Source organism: Mytilus trossulus, chromosome 5, assembly GCF_036588685.1.
Source record: "Mytilus trossulus isolate FHL-02 chromosome 5, PNRI_Mtr1.1.1.hap1, whole genome shotgun sequence".
In the NCBI taxonomy this organism is placed as follows: domain Eukaryota; kingdom Metazoa; phylum Mollusca; class Bivalvia; order Mytilida; family Mytilidae; genus Mytilus; species Mytilus trossulus.
The window spans coordinates 35,568,978-35,591,170 of record NC_086377.1 but is presented as its reverse complement, the minus strand read 5'-3'; the positions used below and the strand labels follow the sequence as shown (position 1 = coordinate 35,591,170).

General features: G+C 31.5%; 1 protein-coding gene across 1 annotated transcript in view; it reads left to right on the top strand.

The window, feature by feature from the left end:
- LOC134718797 (methylcrotonoyl-CoA carboxylase beta chain, mitochondrial-like) overlaps positions 1 to 22,193 on the top strand; it is a 29,862-nt gene that overhangs the window by 526 nt on the left and 7,143 nt on the right. The window contains exons 2-12 of the mRNA XM_063581528.1: positions 1,277 to 1,343; positions 2,150 to 2,234; positions 2,752 to 2,853; positions 3,455 to 3,582; positions 4,858 to 4,970; positions 5,528 to 5,641; positions 7,939 to 8,003; positions 8,552 to 8,651; positions 9,654 to 9,749; positions 12,312 to 12,384; positions 13,071 to 13,147. Coding sequence (XP_063437598.1) covers positions 1,277 to 1,343; positions 2,150 to 2,234; positions 2,752 to 2,853; positions 3,455 to 3,582; positions 4,858 to 4,970; positions 5,528 to 5,641; positions 7,939 to 8,003; positions 8,552 to 8,651; positions 9,654 to 9,749; positions 12,312 to 12,384; positions 13,071 to 13,147 — 1,020 coding nt within the window. The remainder of the gene's footprint in view (positions 1 to 1,276; positions 1,344 to 2,149; positions 2,235 to 2,751; positions 2,854 to 3,454; positions 3,583 to 4,857; positions 4,971 to 5,527; positions 5,642 to 7,938; positions 8,004 to 8,551; positions 8,652 to 9,653; positions 9,750 to 12,311; positions 12,385 to 13,070; positions 13,148 to 22,193) is intronic.

Below are 22,193 nucleotides of genomic sequence, written 5' to 3'. Positions count from 1 at the left end.
GATTAACTGTTAGGATTTTTTCATGAAAAATTAATTTGAAATGATTAAAAATTAAATTCAATGATTATCAGCAGAGACATATATACACATGTGTATATATGTCTCTGTTATCAGTAAAAGTTTAAAAAAGAGTCTATTCAAAGGAGACATCAAAGCAAATCTGCCGCAGTATTTTCGATCCAATAGACAGGGAACATTATCTACAAATTGGGAATTGTACTATAAATTATACATTTTACAGGCTTGAGAAATATTGAGGGAAAGTAAATTATATAGATCATCATTAAACACCATTTAAATGCATTTAAATAAGTTGGTACGAGTTAGCAGTGGTACGAGTTTGCATTGGTACGAGTTTTTGTAAAGTGGTACGAGTTGACGTTGGTACGAGTTTACAATGGTACGGGATAACTATAATTCCTTAAACAGGGGTGTATGGTGCCATGAACCTGAAATAACAACAATCCATTGAAACAAATTAAAAACCTCTTGTTTATGGTGTTATTTTGGGACGCTGTTGGATAACTCGGAATAAAACAAAATAGGCCTATAACAAAATTGAACTATTATAAAAGTTTGGTTGGTTAGTTTGCCGTGATTCTACTTGACGTAAAGTGTTTATACGTTGCATAATGTTTGTTCTGTGTTGTTGGGTGTATTAGTTTCATACACCGACGAAAATTGCCAAGTATACTCTTTAACCAGGTTACCATAAAAATCTCTGGTAGCATGATTATGGGAATCCTGCTCACTTAAATAAATAAATGGATCCTGGTGTAGTCATGATATCATGGATTCATTTTAGGGTAACAGGAATGACTGAATAACACTGTTATTATTTGAATAACACTTGTATTGACTGAATAACACTTGAAATTTGAATATTAGCACATATTGGTGACTTGAAACATTGATTTTTAAATAATAATGTATTAGCAATGTATTTTATATCTAAAATATGATTAACAGAAAGCAGATAAGGTCATATTTTACATTGGTGCTGAAATGACTACATTTGGTGCTGATTTCACTATACCGGGTGCCAATTTGATCAGGTGCTGATTTGACTAGAATTCGATATTTTGTGTCATTGGTCATGTTACAGATTGTAATTTCAGAAGTGGTGTACATGTTACTTTGTAATAATGATAAAAAATAAAACATAAAAATTGTGTTTTTATGATCCTATACTATCATGACTATAGATAATTTTAAAATAATATAGTCATGGTAATCATATTACACGAAGCATTAAGTTCTTTTTTTATTCTCACAGGAGAATTATGACCGCATGCAGTCATTGGTGAAAGATTTACAATCCAAAGTTTCTACTGTGATACAGGGTAAGATTCTAGATTTTCTGAGACCATTGAGTGTTGAAGGGGTTCAGGTTGCTAAACATTTTTCTCTTTACATAATTTTTTCTGTCAAAAGAGTCTTGACATCAATAGGAAAGTGTCCATAATTATTTAATTTCTACAATGATTCATGTATATGGCAATAAAACAAATCAAATGAAATATAATTAGGGGAGTCCCTGGGGTCACCCTATCCTCCTATTTTAGAACTTGAAAATGGTTGAGATTCCCGCCGCAAAACAATATTTATTCATATATTGGACAATATAAAAAATCAAATGTAATATATGGGGAGTCCCTGGGGCCACCCCACCAATCCTGTTAGAGAACTTTGAGATGGTCTAGATCCCCACCTGACATAAACATGATAAAGAATCTAACGCTTAAACATTTTTCATTGCAAATTTCTTTAAGTGAGATACAAATATTTTTTAAAATGCATGCCATTTATGATTATATTTTCGACCTCTAAAACAAGACACAGAGTCACCTCTGTTTAATTATATAGTCAACTCCTTTTACTTAAAAAAATCATCAGTTAAATTTAGGCTTATAATATATCCTGAATGCAAAGACTTATAATATTTACTGAGGCCTAATTATATATATATATATAAAATGGAGGATAGGGCTATTAAATAGTCAATTCAATATTGTACTCCGGATATATTATACTAAGTGCATATACATTGTACATGTATATCTATCATGTTTCAATTGTATAACATGACAAATATGTTTATTGATTTATGTTGCAAAAAATTTCAACAAATTAATTGTGTCTTTTTAAGGAGGAGGTCCAAAAGCAATTGATAGACATTTATCAAGAGGAAAGTTATTACCTAGAGACAGAATCAATGGACTCTTGGACCCAGAGTTAGTATCTTTCAGATTACTTTTTTTACCATTTTACTTTTTTTCAAAATGTGCAATATTTCATATTTGTTTAGAATAGGTGGTCAAATTTATCTTTTTCATCTTTTGAGTCATCAATAATTGCGAAAACAACTAGACACTTTCTAAATTTTGCTGCACTTAAATAAATTTCTTGTATTATTTTAATTTTAGTTTCTTGTGTACAATTTGGAAATTAATGTGGGGTTCTTTATCACTGAACTAGTATATATTTGTTTAGGGGCCAGCTGAAGGACGCCTCCGGGTGCGGGAATTCTCGCTACATTGAAGACCTGTTGGTGACTTTCTGCTGTTGTTTTTTCTATGGTTGGGTTTTTGTCTCTTTGACACATTCCCCATTTCCATTCTCAATTTTATTCTAAAGTTGAGGTGTTAACAAATGGTTATGACTAACAAGTTCAGCATCATGGCAAAGTTAAAATGTAAAGAAATTATGATAAAATGAACAATGATAAATGGAAAGCTATTTTTATTTCAGATCACCATTTTTAGAATTAAGTCAGTTAGCAGGATACCAGTTGTATGGAAAGGAAGAGGTACCAGCAGGAGGAATCATAACAGGCATTGGAAGGGTATCAGGGTAAATATGTCACAGTTCATATATTGAATTGTATTTTATGTTAAACTTTAGACAATAATAATGGATTGAGTTTGCTAAAGCTTTTGATTTTTTTCATTATTGAATAAATTTCAAAATCACTAAAAGTATTTCATATCACAAATCAAAATATTTTATGTGCAATAAGTAATTAACTCAAGGTAGAAGTTCAGATTGAAGGGGAATTGCATTTAGGAAACAATTAATAGTAGGACGAATTGGTAAAAAAAATATGTATTCAGGGTTGTACTAATTACCTATGTATGTTAAACAAAAATCTTGTTTTCATATACTTATAATAAGTGACATGAATGTCAAATTTGTTTGCTCACTGAAATATAGCCTATGGTAGTGTTAAGGGCTATTACATTAAAATGTATGTGGCAGGATAGGAAGGAAATTTCAAAATATTCATATAACCAAGAACCATTTTAAGGATAATTTTGCATGATGTGTGATAATGCTGATGGATGCATGGGGAAAAAGACCCATGAACCACAATCAATAATTAAACTTATCTTCCTACCCTCCACATAATTTTAATGGAATAGCCCTCAATATATTATGATCCTTATATTTACAGTGTAGAATGTATGATTGTTGCCAACGACCCAACAGTAAAAGGAGGATCATATTATCCAATAACAGTAACAAAACATCTAAGGGCACAAGAAATAGCAATGCAGAATCATCTCCCTTGTATATATTTAGGTTTGTATAAAATAAAATGACTATTATATAAACTTTAGGATTTTATGATAAAATTATGTTACAGATCTAAACATTTAAAGAGTGAAATGTTAAATAATAAAAATACCAAACTGAGGAAAATTCAAAACAGAAAGTCCCTAATCAAAGCACAAAATAAAAAAACTCAAACGCATCAAAGGAATGGACAACAAATGTCACATTCCTGAGTTGGTACAGGCATTTTCTTGTGAAGAAAATGGTGGATTAAACCTGGTTTTACAGCTATCTAATCCTCTCACTTGTAAGACAATCACATAAAATTCCATTAATTATATTGATAAAGAAGTGTGAACAAAACAAACAAACATAATAGGTATTTCCTTTCTCAATTTTATAATAGGTAAAAATGTCAAAAATGGGAGTACAGCAGTCAACATTGTGATATAATCTAAATCATGATTTAAACAAAGAAAAGCAAAAAGATAAGAAGATATGGTATGATTTCTTACTCCCCCAAAGAAATCAGAGGACTCAGAAATTTAAAACATCTATAGCTATAGGCCACCATACAACCTTCAACACAACAAGTAAAACACATACTGCATAGTCAGCTATAAAAAAAACACAATGACAATTTTTTGTAAAACAATTCAAATAAGAAAAATAATGAATGAAAAACATATATGAAATACAGCAACAAATGACAACCGCTTAATTACAGGTTCCTGACTTGGGACATGCACATACAGAATATTTTTGGTTAAACAAATTTGACAGTACGCCAATATTTCCTATAACCTGGGACAGTGGTGTGACATAACCATGATAACAACATAAGTGCAAAGTATAAAATATTAAAGGTCATGAAATACATAAATCACTGTGGCTGAAATGTTTAATAGCTGTTACTTAGCTTTTAGTTCAGTTTATGTAAATATTTTGTGTTAGGAATTAATACACCGGTTTGTGTGATAAGGGTGACAACTGGTTTTTGACTTTAATATGTTTTTCAAATCACTTAATTGAATAAAAAGTTTGATTAGATGTATTTTAACATGATAGTTTAAAGTCATCATTTGATAATGATAGATGTTGCAGGTGACATAACCACAATCCAGACTTTTCAGCGAAAACGATATCACAAAAATAGACCAAAGAAATATTTTATCTTTCAAATATGTTGATTTGAAGATACTTCATGTTTTTCATTGATTTAATTTAAAATATAAGCTAAGGCTATACCACTACTTTTAAATGGTCAAGTTAAAATCATGGAATTATAACACTACATTTCAGTTGATTCTGGAGGTGCTAATTTACCACGACAGGCAGATGTATTCCCAAACAGAGACCATTTCGGTCGAATATTTTTTAACCAAGCTAATATGTCAGCCAAAGGTATACCTCAGGTTAGTAAAAATTATATTATAATTTTGGTACTTACTTTTCAAATTCTTTCAAAAAAAATTGTAATTAAAATTGAAATTTGTAGGTTACAAAAAAAACAGTGTGATCTTTTAGACTTGAAATGAATGCAAGTAGATTGAATTTTTTTTTATCATGAAATATCAAGACATTTTGAAATTTGTTTTTGGTTAAAATGATTATGATTATCATGATTAATGTGTTTCTGATACTTGAATATCCTTTCACGACAGGTGCCTCAGGTGGAGCAGGATCTGCTTACCCTTCCGGAGCACCTGAGATCACCCCTAGTTTTGGGTGGGGTTCATGTTGTTTATTTTTTAGTTTCCTATGTTGTGTCATGTGAACTATTGTTTGTCTGTCTGTTTTTTTTTTTTCATTTTTAGCCATGGCGTTGTCAGTTTGTTTTAGATTTATGAGTTTGACTTTTGGTATCTTTCGTCCCTCTTTCACAGCAGAATTCAAGAGAACATTCTATTAATGGGGTTTGTTAACATTATGCAATTAATCATATATATCGTGTTTTTTTATTCAATTTCAGGTAGCAGTAGTTTTAGGAAGTTGTACTGCAGGAGGAGCATATGTTCCAGCAATGGCAGATGAAAGTGTAATTGTTCGAAAGAAAGGAACTATATTTTTGGCAGGTCCTCCATTGGTTAGTCATACAGTAAATTAACATCTGCTTGGTTGATATAACTATAAATTATTTAGTCATACAGTTGCGTGGTTGTTAAAAATTTAGGTGACACTGAAGGAAGACTGCAATGGATGATGAGAAGGTGTCACAGCTATAAGATTATTAACTTACTAAGTTCTCATCATGCCTGTTTGCACACAAGGCATCATTATATAGTTGGTTATGATGTACAGAAATCTCTTTTTTTTTTTTTGCAATTAATAAGTATTCCCACAAATTTTACAGGATACCAAGCATTTCCAACTAAATTAGTGCAAATTCAAGATTAATTAGGCCACTTTTTTTTTATTGGTTGGTTTACGGATCCGCCGACCCTGTTTTTCACGATTTTGAAATAAAAATAAAAACGATTTTGAAGATTTGTTTTAATTCCGCCGACCATTTTCTGTTTGAAGAAGTACAAATAAAAATAAAAACATGATTAAAAAAGATCGGTCTTTCTTCTTCCAGTCGGAATACCCTCGGAGTTGATTCGGAAATCCCGTGCGGTTCCCTGTTCAGTGAACGTTTCATGATGATCTAATGTGGTGAAAAGGAACCAGTTGAAAGGCGGTTCCCTGTTCAGTCAATGTTTCATCATGATTTAATGCGGTGAGAAGGAACCAGTTGAAAATGGAAGCAACTTCCAAGCAAGGACAGAAAGCTCATAAACTCGGCAATCAATGTTACACGCAGGACTTCGGGAAAGTTCGGAGAGCCGACAACCTTGCTTCAGAAGTTGAAATGGAGGACCAGATACGATTTTAATAATGTTGCCTTGGAGATTTTCGGTGTAAATCTTAACGGTTGAACAAAATAAACATCGCAGTCATGAATAATAAAAATGAAAATTATTTTTGAGATGGTTTGGGAAGTTTGGTTTAAAAGGTCGAACAACCGCTAATTTGAAACCCTGTTTTAGACAGTCAGTGAGGTTGACGGCGGGTCAACTTTGGTTTAAGTGTTGATCAGAAAGTCTGAAACCCGTCGAAAGGGGTTGTTTTAGTTTCTTGAGGATTGAGCTACATATATGTCATTACATATATGAGGTACTATTCCAAATAATTATGACGTCTGGCAAGGCTTTCTGGCATCCAAGATTTGTTTTAAATAGCCTTGCCAGACGTCACTTAAGGGAAGAATCTTTAAACTTGCTGCCAGGGATGGGTGTCTGATTAATTGGCCTTTTTATATAGATACCTAAATACCATCCCACCGTACCCATTAAGATTTAATGGAACAGAGATGGGATATGTTGGACAAGATCCCAACACAAAATCAGAACATGTATTACTGTAATAGAATGCCTGACAATTAAAATCACTTCAACATTTATAAAAAGGGACAATCACAGAACACTTCGAGATATAAGCTTATACTTTATTAATAGCAGTGTAAAATAGCATAAAAAGCCTAAGAAGGACATGTTTTCATGTACCACATGAAGGTATATGACATGCAGAGCGCATATGGTATTTCCTCAATAAGATTGTATTTTGCTATGAGGAATTTTGTCACTCCCTGATCTAAATTTGATAAATAAATACACAGAACAAAGAGAAATGCAATTGGTAAAGACACTTCCCTTTCATCAGGGACATGGTTTCATCAATCTACATTGACAATGGACTCCTTGTAACACATTAAATTTAAATTAAAACAGCAAATTATGAAACGATCTGCATATATGTTTAGTACAAAATGCATAATACTATCATATCTATCTATCTATCTTCCCGTCAAGGAGTGGACTCATTTTTGAGTGTATATACTCCAGCGATTATATTACTATTATATAGAGTAATGTCATTGTTTGTTTCTCTCCATTTTTGGTTAAAAAAAACAGTATTAATTCCAATTTTTATTTTTATTTATTTTTCGACCTCCTACCCTACATTTTTTCATTGTTTTTATTTTTATTTTTTTTTCGACCTCCTACCCTTCCTTTTTTAAGAAAAATCCTGTAAACCAACTAATAAAAAAAAAGTGGCCTTATTAGGGTTTCACAACATGCTGCAACAAAATGCTATCAGAATTAAAGTTGTGACTTATTTTAGGGAATCTTATCCTTTCACTTTTCGTAATTTAAAAGCATCATATTTATTTCTAATTTACAGTTTAATTAATTTTCAGGTCTTAGTGAACTAAACTTTGTCTTTGTCAAGAACTGTTTGATTTCAAGCCAATGGCTTAGTGTGTTGAAATGCATTTATTAAGTTATTTTGTTATATAAAGCATTAAAATGGTGTCTACATCCACATTATTTATCAACATAGGTAAAAGCTGCCACAGGTGAAGATGTACCAGCAGAAGAATTAGGAGGGGCTGACCTCCATTGCAGGTAAGGAGATACTTAGGAGGGTTACACATTTTAATATAACATGAAATTGGATAAAATGTCGATCCCTCAAGAAGAAGTCCTTGAATTTAAAAGTTAGATGTACAGGCCTGAAAGCTATTGAATAATTTCACTATATGGAAGATACAAACATAGATTTCCTAGGTGGACGCTGAAAATAAAATTTGAAATTGATTTATCCAAATAAAATACAGATGCTATATCTATGCTTTTCTTTCAAGGATCTGATTACACTCTGTTCCACTGTCTGTTCTTGTGATTATTACATCAGCCAATGAAATGTTTGCCTTCAAATTTTTGAAAGTATGTATCTTTACAACAAAACCAGTGGATTCTAAAAGGTCTTTTAAACAGAAAGCAGAATGGAGGGCCTTCATTTCTTTGTAAGCTTATCATTGACATAGGGTCAGTTTTCAATCAGATTGAGGTCAATAAAAAATAATTAGAAAAATTAAACACAGCTGAAGAAAAACAAAATTATTAAACTTTGATTATAAAGCTTTTATTATTTCCAATGTGATATATTTCAGTAAGTCTGGAGTAACAGATTATTATGCACAAGATGATGAACATGCATTACATATAGCAAGAAGAATAATAAAAAATATTAACTATTGTAAAGATCCTAAGGTAAGATAACAATTGGGTTTTTTATACCCCATCTAGGGGCATTATGTTTGTTTGTGTGTCCGTCTGTTCCACTTCAGGGTAAAGTTTTTGGTAAAGGTAGTTTCTGTTAAAGCTGAAGTACAATCAAATTGAAAATTAGTACACATGTTCCCTATGTTATGATCTTTCTAACTTTAAACTAAATTATAGTTTTGACTCCAGTTTCTTAATCCACTGAAGATAGAAAATGATAGTGTGAGTGGGGCATTCATGTACTGTAAATTCAGAAATTATTGCGATGTATTTATTATTGTGAAAAATGGGACAAGGTAATAATCGCAATAATTTAACTTTTTTATATGAACTAAACAGGATTTTTCTCAACATCGCAAAAGTTTAAATTGCATTTTACTCTACAATAACAAAATCGCAAAAATAAATACACGCAATTATTTCTGAATTTACAGTACTTTGGACACATTAATGTTGTTGTATGAATTGGTGGCTTTTTCTTGGTATACTTAATTGCTTTGCTTTTGCTTGAAAAAAGTTTTTTTTTATATTAATAGATGTTGGTTGGGAGAGAGATCTTTAATTCATTTTTAGGGTAGGAAACACAAATGAAGAGTTTTATCTTAACTAATACCTAGTAATCTATTGCATTATTGAATAAGAAAGAAATTTAAATGCCAACAAATGTGTGTTACTGTGTAAGAAGCCACATTTATATTTGATTGTACATTGTAAATTGGCAATGTTGACACTTTGAAAACATAAACATGGTGAAAAGCAAAATAGCAAAAATGCTGATTGGACTGAGAACTGTATTGCATTTGGTCATACTTTATGGTTCATGTTCCACCTAAGATAATAAAGTGATATTATGTTGTCCATTATGTGGATCTGTCTGTCCAAATTAAATTTTAGGCAACCTAGCTTTCTTGGTGGTTTTTTTTGTTGTAATTTTGACCAGGCCATTATGTCATATAGACATTTATGCTTGATTGAATGCTATTATTTCAGGTAACCATAGAAACACCAGATGAACCTATTTACCCTGCAGATGATTTATATGGAATTGTGGGAGCTAATTTAAAAAAGACATTTGATGTTCGGGAGGTATGTAATGAGTTGAAACTAGCTTAATATTTATTTCAACAGGATTGAATATTGTTCCTTGTCAAGGCAGTTTATTAAACATTTATGTGCCAGTTTTTTTATAAAATTAAGAAGAATTTCAAAAACATGTAAAAAAAAAAGCTGCTATCCTAATTTTTTTTATAATAACTTACATTGAAATTTTGAATACTAGAAAACTGGATTTTAGGGAAATGCTCTTAAAATAGCATATCAGATGCCTTAAAAATTATGATTAGTAATTTGATGGTGTTTGATTAAAGTTTTTTTTTAGCTCACCTGACCTGAAAGGTCAAGTGAGCTTTTCTCATCACTTGGCGTCGGTCGTCCATCGTCCTGCGTCCGTCGTCCGTAAACTTTTACAAAGATCTTCTCCTCTGAAACTACTGAGCCAAATTTAACCAAACTTGGCCACACTCATCCTTGGGGTATCTAGTTTTAAAAATGTGTCCGATGACCTGGCCATCCAACCAAGATGGCCGCCATGGCTAAAAATAGAACACAGGGGTAAAATGTATATTTTGGCTTATATCTTTGAAACCAAAGCATTTAGAGCAAATCTGACATGGGGGTAAAATTGTTGATCAGGTCAAGATCTATATCACAGGCACTTGTTTCTATCCATTGGAAGAACCACTATCAACGTATATTTACGAGAAGGTACCCAACTACTTTTTTCACCTCTCCGCTTAAAACCCTTATTTCTCTGTCAATTCAGTCTCAATTTTTTTGTAACATACACCATTCGATTCATGAAAAGTTTATCTTTCAGATGATATGCATTGTATTTACCCTTAGAATACCCCTTACCCCCAGTACACAAGATTTGTCAATAAATTTTCATGTGATCGTTTTTAGTCCTCCTACAAAATACAACTATTTCCGTTTTAGATCATTTGCATAAAACAGTAAAGGATAAATCTAAAGAGTCACAAATGATTAATGTAAAGTCTAGAGAGTGAATGACCCTATGAACTATGAACCGACCAATCACAAGCGGTTTTAAATCTTTCTGCTTTAAACCGGTTGTTGTTGTATTTTGTAGGAGGACTAAAATGAGAATATGAAAATTTATTGACAAGTCTTGTGTATTGGGGGTAAGGGGTACTCTAAGGGTAAATACAATGCATATCACTTGAAAGATAAACTTTTCATGAATCGAATGGTGTATGTTACAAAAAAATTGAGACTGAATTGACAGAGAAATAAGGGTTTTAAGCGGAGAGGTGAAAAAAGTAGTTGGGTACCTTCTCGTAAATATACGTTGATAGTGGTTCTTCCAATGGATAGAAACAAGTGCTCGTAAATATACGTTGATAGTGGTTCTTCCAATGGATAGAAACAAGTGCCTGTGATCTATATGCCCTGAAATTTTCAGACGAATCAGACAACCTGTTGTTTGGTTGCTGCCCCTGAATTGGTAATTTTAAGGAAATTTTGCAGTTTTTGGTTATTATCTTGAATACTATTATAGATAGAGATAACTGTAAACAGCAATAATGTTCAGCAAAGTAAGACCTACAAATAAGTCAACATGACCAAATTGTCAGTCAACCCCTTAAGGAGTTATTGCCCTTTATAGTTAATTTTTAACAACTTTTCGTCATTTTTTGTAACTTGTACAAAAATCTTCTTCTCTGAAACTACTTGGCCAAATTTAATCAAACTTGGCCACAATTATCATTGTGGTATATAGTTTTAAAAATGTGTATGATGACCCCGCCTATCAAACAAAATGGCTGACATGGCTATAATTAGAACATAGTGGTAAAATGCAGTTTTTGGATTATATCTTTGAAACTAAGACATTTAGGGCAAATCTTTCAAGATTTAAATGTCCATCAGAATAAGATCTATCCCCTCACAAATTTTCAGATGAATCTGACAACCCGTTGTTGGGTTGCTGCCCTAAAATTGGTAATTTTAAGGAAATTTTGCAATTTTTGGTTATTATCTTGAATACTATTATAGATAGAGATAAACTGTAAACAGCAATAATGTTCAGCAAAGTAAGATCTACAAATAAGTCTCATGATCAAAATTGTTAGAGGACCCTTTAAGGAGTTATTGCCCTTTATAGTCAATATTGAACAACTTTTCTTCATTTTTGTAACTTGTACAAAAATCTTCTTTTCTACAACAATGGGCCAAATTTAACCAAACTTGGCCACAATCATTACTAGGGTATCTATTTAAAAAAAATGTCTAATGACCCAGCCTACCAACCAAGATGGCCGACATCAGTTAATACAGTAACGGTGAGCAACACAGGCTCTTGAGAGCCTCTAGTTTTATATGTCATGGCATTCAGTTTTGCTGGGGGATGCTGGAGTACACATATAGACCTTCAGCACAGAAACTGGCAATCCAATTCAATTATGATTGGAACAAAAATCACCTGCTATAAGCAGAGTTTTTTAGTCACATCCTCAGTTTTTACAGGCTAGTAATTGTTGTAAATGACTTACTTAGACTACTTAGTCAGCAAGGCATTATACTTTTGATTTTAATGTCCATAAATCAACATGTATATTGTAATTCTAGGTAATTGCCAGAATAGTAGATGGAAGTAGATTTGATGAATTTAAAACAATGTATGGGGAAACTCTAGTCACAGGTTTGTTATATATATTTAGATGTGTAACTTTCATTATCACTGAACTAGTATATATTTGTTAAGGGGCCAGCTGAAGGATGCCTCAGGGTGTGAAAATTTCTCATTGCATTGAAGCACTAAGACGTGTTGGTGACCTTCTGCTATTGTCTGCTATATGGTCGGGTTGTTGTCTCTTTGGCACATTCCCCATTTCCATTCTCAATTTTATTTCATGATGTATAAAAGTAGTTCTTGTTTGCCAACATTTGTAAATTTGTGAATTGTTCGTAAAAAAACAAGACCAGTTGTCACATTTTGTGAAGGGTTTATTTCTCTTAAATCTTTATTGTTTTTTAAACCAGTAATAAATTAAAAAGGCAAGATAACCACAAAATTAATCCAACTCATATTTCAATGACAAACTGGCAATACCATCTTAAAAAAACTACAAAAAGACAACATAAAATAAAAAATATTCAACAAAAATAAGGATAAAAGTGATCAGATCTTTTTCACGTCAAATGATTTGTTAAAATTTTTGTTTGAAGGTTTTTAATTTTTTTTAGTTAAAAAAAATGTGTACTTCATCATTATCTCTTTATATAAGACTAAGGATTTGTACTGTAGCCCACAACTGTGCTAAACCATAGAAAGAAGAATTGTGTTTTACACTTGTCAGTAATTAATTCTGCCATTTTCCTTTTCAGGATTTGCTAGATTATGGGGATATCCAGTGGGCATTTTAGGAAATAATGGAGTTCTTTTTTCTGAATCAGCATTAAAGGTAACAGATACTGTGAATGCAGAAGTTTTGACATGTATTAAATTTATAAGATACTTAACCCTTTCGCCGATGAGTCCCGGTTTACTGGGATTCACGCTTCAGACAGCTGAGGATGAGTCCCGTTTTACCGGGATCGAAATACCTCTTTTATGTTTCCCGCTTAAAACAGTGCAAACATGCGTTACCTTTCTTTAATGAATACCCAGATTAAAGTGTAAACATGGCGCTTCCGTTTGTTGAAAACAGTTGTCAATATCAGAGGAAAGGAGTAGGTCCGGTAAGACCCCTTTTTGGCCCCAAAATATAACAGTTTTACAAAATTATTAAAATGTAAACTTAAGTTATTTATTGTACAGGTGAATGCTTCTGCTACATAAATATGGGCTGTTTTTGACAATACAATGCACATATATCGGATTGTAGCACCATTAAGACATGCTAAATTACTGAAATCTTCAAAATTCTATCATTTTAGTTAAATTTAAGACGGTTTCCGTGTAAAACGAAAGTGGCTGCATGCATGTTCATCCTGAATATTGAAATGTAAGTTGTATTTTATGATAATACATAACATATATAAAGATTGTGGATGAACACGGATTCGGCCACTTTCATTTTTGACAAAAACCATCTGAAAAGTGACGTTTTTTGGCATATTTTAGAGATTTTTATTATATCAGCTTGAATCGGACCGTTTTTAATGACTAAATCAGTGAAAATCTTTCACAAAAACTAATTGAATCAAGTGAAACAGACACGTAAGTGTTTAAAAAGTGGTCAATCTTTCGTCAGATGAAACTGAAATTTGAGGCCAAAATAAGTCCTTACCGGACCTACTCCTTTACGGAAATTAAGAGAATTGAAATGAGGGAACATTTTTTTGAAAAGAATATGGAAGAATTGAAGCCAAACTAGTATACTTTTTTGACATAAAATGTCGTTTTATGTACAAAACAGTTGGAATGGACAACGCTCAGTGTGAGGAATTTGTACAGCCTCATAATTTTTTTCAAAATTTTGCCGTTTTGGGTTAAAAAATTACAATTTGGGGTAAAAGAGCAGAATTTTGAGAATTTCACCAAAATAATGCCGAAAATTTGAATATTTTGTGAAGAAAAAATTATCTAAACATGAACAAAACTGTGAATATAATGTTAGTGAATGAAATAAATACACAAATAGCTACAAGTTTTTATTGGCATTTATTATGAAGATCTCCCACTTGAGTAATAGTAGCCAGGGAAGCCATCGTCTCAGAGTAGTTTCTGTCTGGGCAGCAATCGGTGAAGGATTAAAGGCTAGAAATCCATGAAAAAAACAATTGTTTCAGTATTGATAAACGTCAAAGATGATTACACTAGTAGCACGATTTCAGTCTGAAACGGTCATTTTGGTCTGATCACATCTTGATTGACTGGATTTACCGCTAGAGGAAATCGTCGAGACTTTTTAGACCGTTTAAGACTCCGTTACGATCGATAGTCACATCAGGTAAATCAGTCCGTTAAGGCATGTCAAGATTATCAAGACTGGATCTCCTAGCGAGCTGTTAAGATCCGTTACGACAGTGTCAGACCGAAACAGACCATGGATACAAAATTACGTTAAGATGTTGTCAGACCGTGTTTAGTCGTGTTCAGATTTTATTAATTTGGACAGAAAACGGGTAAAACTTTCCCAGTGTTTATCAGGGGTTGCTTCCCTTTTAAGAATAAAATTAAAATTAAAAAGAAGACGGTTTATGTTAACTGAAAGTCTGCCATGTTTTAATTAAATAAAGAAAATAATCAATTCTAATTCATACGTCTTCCTATTTAATTATTTAACATTTTCTATATTAAAAAAAACCATAAGTGGTTCAAAGTCATACTGCTGCGCAAACCGTGGTGAATTGAGTTTTAAATCAACAGATTGCCGAAATTATATTTAATAATTATTCATTGAATATACACATCAAAAACTGTATATTTAATGGTTTACAATGCAATTACAGACTGGTGCCGTGGGGGAAAATGTGTCAACTTGACGTTACAGATAATGTGTATACCCTTAAAAATTACGGATGTCTGGATTAACACTTGAAAACGTAATCTAAATATGTTTATCTAAATATGTTTAATTTATTAAATTGTTGATGTTACTTTTCTTTAATATTGTAAATAATATGCATTATCATTTAACTTTTCATGTTTTCTATATAAATTTCATTTAAGTTATTGTAAACTTAAGACAGGGAAAAACTATAACAGTACTATGTATGTCTTTTGTCGTTTTCTGTTTATTGTCATAGCATTGTCCGTTCATTTTTGTCAGACTTGTGCGTTTGACTTCCATATTTTTTTTATTGTGTCTATAATCCAAAAACCATTTATAACTTTCTTACATACCAGATTTAGAGGCGTTCGTTAAAAAATAAAGGTTAAATATTATTGCAAAAGTCTGTGAATTATTGAAAATATGACGTTCCGAAAACACAAGTCGCTATATTAAATACTTGTAAATCTCCATTACATGTGGTGCGCTTTTATTTAAATACCTTTCTGTTACATAAAAAAAGTGTAAAAACAGTTATTGAAATCCAGCTGAAAAAAAGGGAAAACGAATAGTGTCTATCTAACTTATTTTTCAAATATATCGAATACACAAATAAATCTCTAACCATCAACGCTTGTAATTTGTTTTTACTGACAGGTGTCTGCTGGCATTCGATTGGATATTAGTTTTATGTAGGCGTAACAATTCATCACACTTATCCAATCAGCTGTCTTGTGTGCGATCTCATAAGGTCCACATAGTTTAGTTTTTTATACATGTATTGGTAGCGATAAAAAATATTCGTGCAGAATATACATATACTATGAAACAAAACAATATCCTGTCCAAAAATGACTTACGTGACACCATATTATACCAAATAACTATTTAAAAACTGAGACAGCATACATACATGTATAAACTATTATCATTCATAACAATTACTATTTAAAAGTGAAATATTTTACTATTAGTATTATGGTCCTAGCAATTTAAAAAAATATATCATAAAAGGACGTTGTTGCAAAGGTGTGACAGGGACTTTACGGTGCGTCTAAAAACAACCTTGGCCGCCGTGGTGCACTAAGGTCTCGAAACTGCACTAAGACCATGATGAAACACTATAGCGAACTTTCTATACTTATGAAATGTCCATGTGTGGAAAAGAGATCTTACTATACACTGTACGGACTTTTAGACTTATTCACCAACTGTGATATACAGCAAAAGATTTAGCAAGGATAGCAACGATACAAAAATTACGATTTTAATAATGCTAGAAATTAAAAGGAAAGTGTACGGAATTCGCAAAAAAAAATGTATTTAGAATCACGAAATAATTAAAATCGAATTTAGATTAGATTTGTGATCGTTGGAATTTATTAAGACTGTTTAAAATATCGATCTCTTTATAATTATCTTGTTTAGATCGAAATTAATGAGGTTCATAATATCATATATATATATAAGTATATATTAGTATTGAATTGGTCTATACTCATGCAAATAACCCTTTCAATAAAAATACTTATAAACTGATTTTAAAGTAAGCAAACGGAACACATACTACAGGAGATGTGGGATATATTTCAATTTGACAGCAACCAAACGACAAAAAACATAGATGAATCAAGAGCGCATGTTTAGTCTTCAACAAGAAACAGGTGTCTATGCAAAAGGTCACGGTCTGAATGATCAATCGTCATAAAAAATTTGTATAAAATTTGTAAATACAATAAATAAAAACAATTATATGAAATAGTCTTAACAACTTAATATCCATTATGTACACAAGTTCGAATGATCTAAATAATCTACATTGTTTTTATCGTTAGAGACACGTTTGTAAAGCTAATTTTCTGTTCTCTTAATTTTTTTTACGGTCTTCTCTTTTTTCATTTATAACCCACAAAAGTTGCTCAACCTTTCATTCTGACAGCGTGAAAGACCAGAACCAAGGTAACACACTAATATAAGTTTTCACAAACCGGTAATTTCTTCGCCCAGGGATATGAATTTGACATTTAAAGTCCCTCAACAGCTTTACAATACCCGGCCGTGTCACTTCCGCGTATATTGTAGATGGAACGGATAATATACATAATGAATTTCATACACCAGAAATACTAATACAGGGCTTATTTAAGAGTATAATAGATTTTTTTTTTATATAAGATGACCGATAGTGCTGTCTCAATTCAGAGATTGAACATTAAAAAACATAATTAAGTATGTATATAGTACAGAATAGTATAGAACGTGAAAGCGATTCGTTTGATATAAAATTTGCAGCAATTATCCAGTATAAAATGTCTGTCTATCTATAGCTACATCCAACGCTTTACATGTCATGATATAATGATATTCGTCAACTCTCAATCATTTTTACAGCCTTTTTTTATCATAATATAACTTCTATAATAACTTTATGGAATTATACTGAATATAAAAGGGAATTTAACGTATGAATTTTTCAAATTGTTGAAGGCCGTACTTGACTATAGATGTTAATTTCTGTTTCAGTAAAGTTAATCTCTTTTCGTGCTTTTAGCTAGAGAGTTGTCTCTTTGGCAATCGTACCACATCTCGATCTTTTTCTTTTTTTTTATATATATTTAAAGTTAGACTTCAACCCCCCCCCATTTTTCATTAAACTCCTCATAGATTTATAATAGATAGCTTACATATAACATATGTTTCGATAGCTATTAATATAGATCTTATTTAAGTTTAAAAACTTTACGAATGCTCAGATTAAGCGTGTTGCCGCATGATTCGAAGTGATCAGACTATCGCTAGTCCATTTCAACTCAAAATATATTCAAAATATCGTTGCATCGGTAAAACTTTGAATCTTTTTTGACAAAACTATTAGAATTTAAGGCTGCCCTGCGTTTATAATAACTGTTATCTTGTTATCATTTCAATGAATATCAAGTAATATTTGTCGATGAACGGTTGTTGAGTTAATGCACGGTATTGTGCTTTTTTTCACAATTGAATTTATAGAACCTTTTGTTAAGGTTCATTGTCCTATGTATCAAATTAAAATAGCTTTCTATTATCAGTTCTTTGGCGTTGCAACACCACTGCGTGGTCATCCAATGAAAAAAAGAAAGTCATAATATTTATTTTATTAATAATATAATCTTTTATTCGTAAGCAATACAACTTACAGAAAATAATTATTACAAATATTCAATTACATCAGTGAAATATATTTATATTAGTCAAATAATCATATAAGTAAGTATACCCATTTATATAACAGTACAGCACAGTATAATCAAATATAACACATTTTCAAATGAATTTAATTTTGTGCCTTCACAGTCAAAAATAAAAATTTCCCTTTAATTGTTAAGTTGCTTTACATAATGAACAGATACTGGTGAGCACCCAGCCACTTTAAAAGGGGTCACAACCGAGCATCAAAAAAAGAACTATATGTCCCTATTCAAATGCATTGATCGTCTAAAAAGTCTAAGATTCGACGGTTTTCTTCAACAATATGGTTTGATAAATTTCTTTCGAAAACTCATTATACTTTTCACATACTAAAATAAAATGATATTCATCTCCAAATACTTGTTTATCACACATATTACAAAATTTTTGATATCTCTCAATATTATAAAATCGACAAGTTTCTATATTCAAACGGTGAGCAGATGTATGCGGTATTTTCAAATAAATGATTCTATAAATATAATTTTAATACAGCTACAGCATGATCTAAATAAAATTGTTGGGGTCAAATACATCTATGCAACAAACATTTAGGCGAGTCTTCAAAAAATTAGTTCATTTCACTATTAAAGCTACCGTTTAATCTATCTTTGAATTCAATTAATAACAAATTCACATTTTTTACACCCTGATGTAACCGTACTTTTAAAGCGTAGTCATCCGTATCAATAAATTGTTTAATATCAAAATTGAAGTGCATGAGTATTATTAACGTCTGGGATGAGTGTGAGAAATCTCTGTTGATGGGAATAAACAAAATTTAGCTGAATTTGTATTATTCAAATTAATGAAAAGGCAAGCTAGTGTGTGTTTAAAATGATATTGTTGGAATGGATTTATAACATGAAAAATGTGTGTAACCGATTTAACGTTGACTTGGACTGCGAATTTGAAAATAATATATTTGTGAAATCACATTCTACAAGATGACATATTTTGTAAGTACTTTAACCTTTGATTCTAATAATTCTAATACTAGTAACTCTGACATGCATTTTATAGCTGACTATGCGATATGGGCTTTGCTCAATGTTGACGGCCGTACGGTGACATATAGTTGTAAATGTCTGTGTCATTTTGGTCTCTTGTGGACAGTTGTCTCATTCGCAATCATACCACATTCTCTTTTATATTTATATAGCTATTACTTAAAACTGTCATATGTACATGTTCCAGGCTCGTGCCGCTGAAAGAGGTCTCCTTTCGAGTTTGAAAATATGTTAATAGGTCGGAAAAACTATCAGAAATATATATGATAAAAAAAATCAGTAAAGTTCCCAATACTCTTTTTGTGAACTTTCTTGCTATTCCCGAGTGTGTTTTAATCGAAGAATTTTCTCTCTAATGACACTATGGTTATGTTAACCAGGATTGCAATTTAATATTTACGGACGACTTGCGTTTCGTCTTAAAAAAAAAGGCTCATTAGACTAGTGCGCTCGAATCAAAAAATTAAAAAAAGGCAAAATAAAGTACGAAGTTGAAGAGAATTGAGGACCAACATACCTAAAAGTTTTCCCAATTTCATCCTCCGTAAGGTTATCTATTCCTGAGATAAAAAGCCTTAGTGTTTCAAAAATACAAAATTTTATTAACTATAAATTTATAATTATGAACATATCAATGATAACTCTTCCATCCTTCAATTGCAAACCACATAAAACCTTAACAATTCAAGTGCACTTATAAATTAAATGATGTAAAGCAAGACTTTAGTTAGCGTGCTTGCTTTGGTTTTTTTTTATTGTACAATCATTATGATAACACCAAATTTAATTCAAATATAATAATTATATAAATACAGGTTAAACTATGCCGATTCATATTGTTTAGAGATGTCAATCTTATTAACAAAATTTGTATAAACAATTATACAAACAAAGCAAGCAAGTAAACCAAAGTTTTGCTTTACATGCATTAGGAAACTAGCTGTAAAGCCTTAATTTAGCCGACTTGCTCAAACAATAGATAAAGTAAGAGACGGATTTGATAAAATTTAACATATGGAGGAAAGTTTGGGTTTAAAACACTCTAAATAAATTCAATAGAAATTTCATTTATTTCAAATGTATTCCATTTAATTTCTTATAAATCGTATAGGGATCTTTATCCTTGTTTTTTTTATCCATTTCCATATCCTTGTATTTTTTCACTTCACCACTAATTACGTACATCTTGATATAGATTGAATCGTTGGTTTTCCCGTTTAAAAGGTTTTACACTGGGGCCCTTTATAACTTGCTGTTCGGTGTCAGCCAAGACTCCATGTTGAAGACCGTATTTTGACTTATTTTTATTATATACTATTATAAATTGTGACTCGGATGGAGAGTTGTCTCATTGTCACATACGACATCTTATCTATCTATGGCTCAAACCGAAACGAAACGGGACAAAAAGGGATAAAAACACACTTTTTTGATATATTTATAATGGGCTTAATATGAGTCAGAAAAGAGTAGAATAGTTAGTCGCGTTGGGGTATAAGCGTGACGCTGAATTGCCGATTGTTTTTGTAAGCGTGACACGTGAAAGTTAAATGATTGTGTCGTGAAAACGAGAAATAAAGTATAGCAGGACACGGAAAATTTCAAAAAATCAGAACTGCATAGTATAAGCGGGATACGGGATTCTGACAAAGCAGTAAGCGGGATCAGACCACATGTTTTTTGGATTTTTATAAAGATAAGTATTCTGTAATTTAGTGTTAAACAAACAACTCATTAATTAATAATAGCTTAGCATTTTATACATATATATCTAGGGACTGTTGATATTGATGTGTGGGTTCTTGTGGCACCTCCCCCCTTTGTAGACCTTTTATTTCTTGTCTTCGTAGGAAGCCATATCAATGAAATACAACTTATGCTCAATATTAAATAAAAGGACACAATCAGTTTTCCCTGTTAGTTAAAAAAGTCAATTTTGAAAAAAAAAATGATTTATTAAGATACACTTTTATAAGTAAATATATATCACGTATATAATTCCTTTATAGTTTTAAAAAATTAATCCGATACAAATATATTATGACTTTTTCAATGCATTCGAAAACTACAGTTTAATTATTTATTGCATACATGTACATAGTGACTTTTTCACATGCATTCCAACATATTTCTGACAAATAAGTTAACTTAAACAAATTGTGACTTTTTTTCCTGCGACTGTTTTTCTTGTAACTTTTTTTCCTGTGACTTTATTTCCTAGGGATATTGTGACTTTTTTTCCTGTGACTTTTTTTCCGTTATACACCTAATAGTTCAAAATTGAAAGTTATAAGTTACAGGCCGTTTACACTGACCAATACCCTAAGACGTGAAACGATTCATGAATTTGCAAGCTCGACAGGAAATCGCCTGAATACCTGGACGTGTCACACCCCCTGCAATACCTTTGGGAGTAATACCTTTAGCCATGCAGGTGATCAGTGGAACGAAGATCCTAATTTATTTGAATAAAGTTTATTACATAAAAGAATTATGAACTAATTAGATTTCCGAAAACAATTCAAGTTTCATGGAACAATTATTTATGATTTGAAATTTTTACTATTTAACTTATTCCAATATTATCATTATTGTAAAAATAACAGATCATGGTTATTAAAAAAAAAAGATAAGAAAATTTTCCGTATCAACATAGTTTGTATAGTTAACTAGTCGGATAAAACAACCGTACGATTGACAAGATATCGACACGCAATTACGACTACATCGGGTTACTGTAGTTTTGTTCCTTAGACATATCTTGGGTGCAAAGC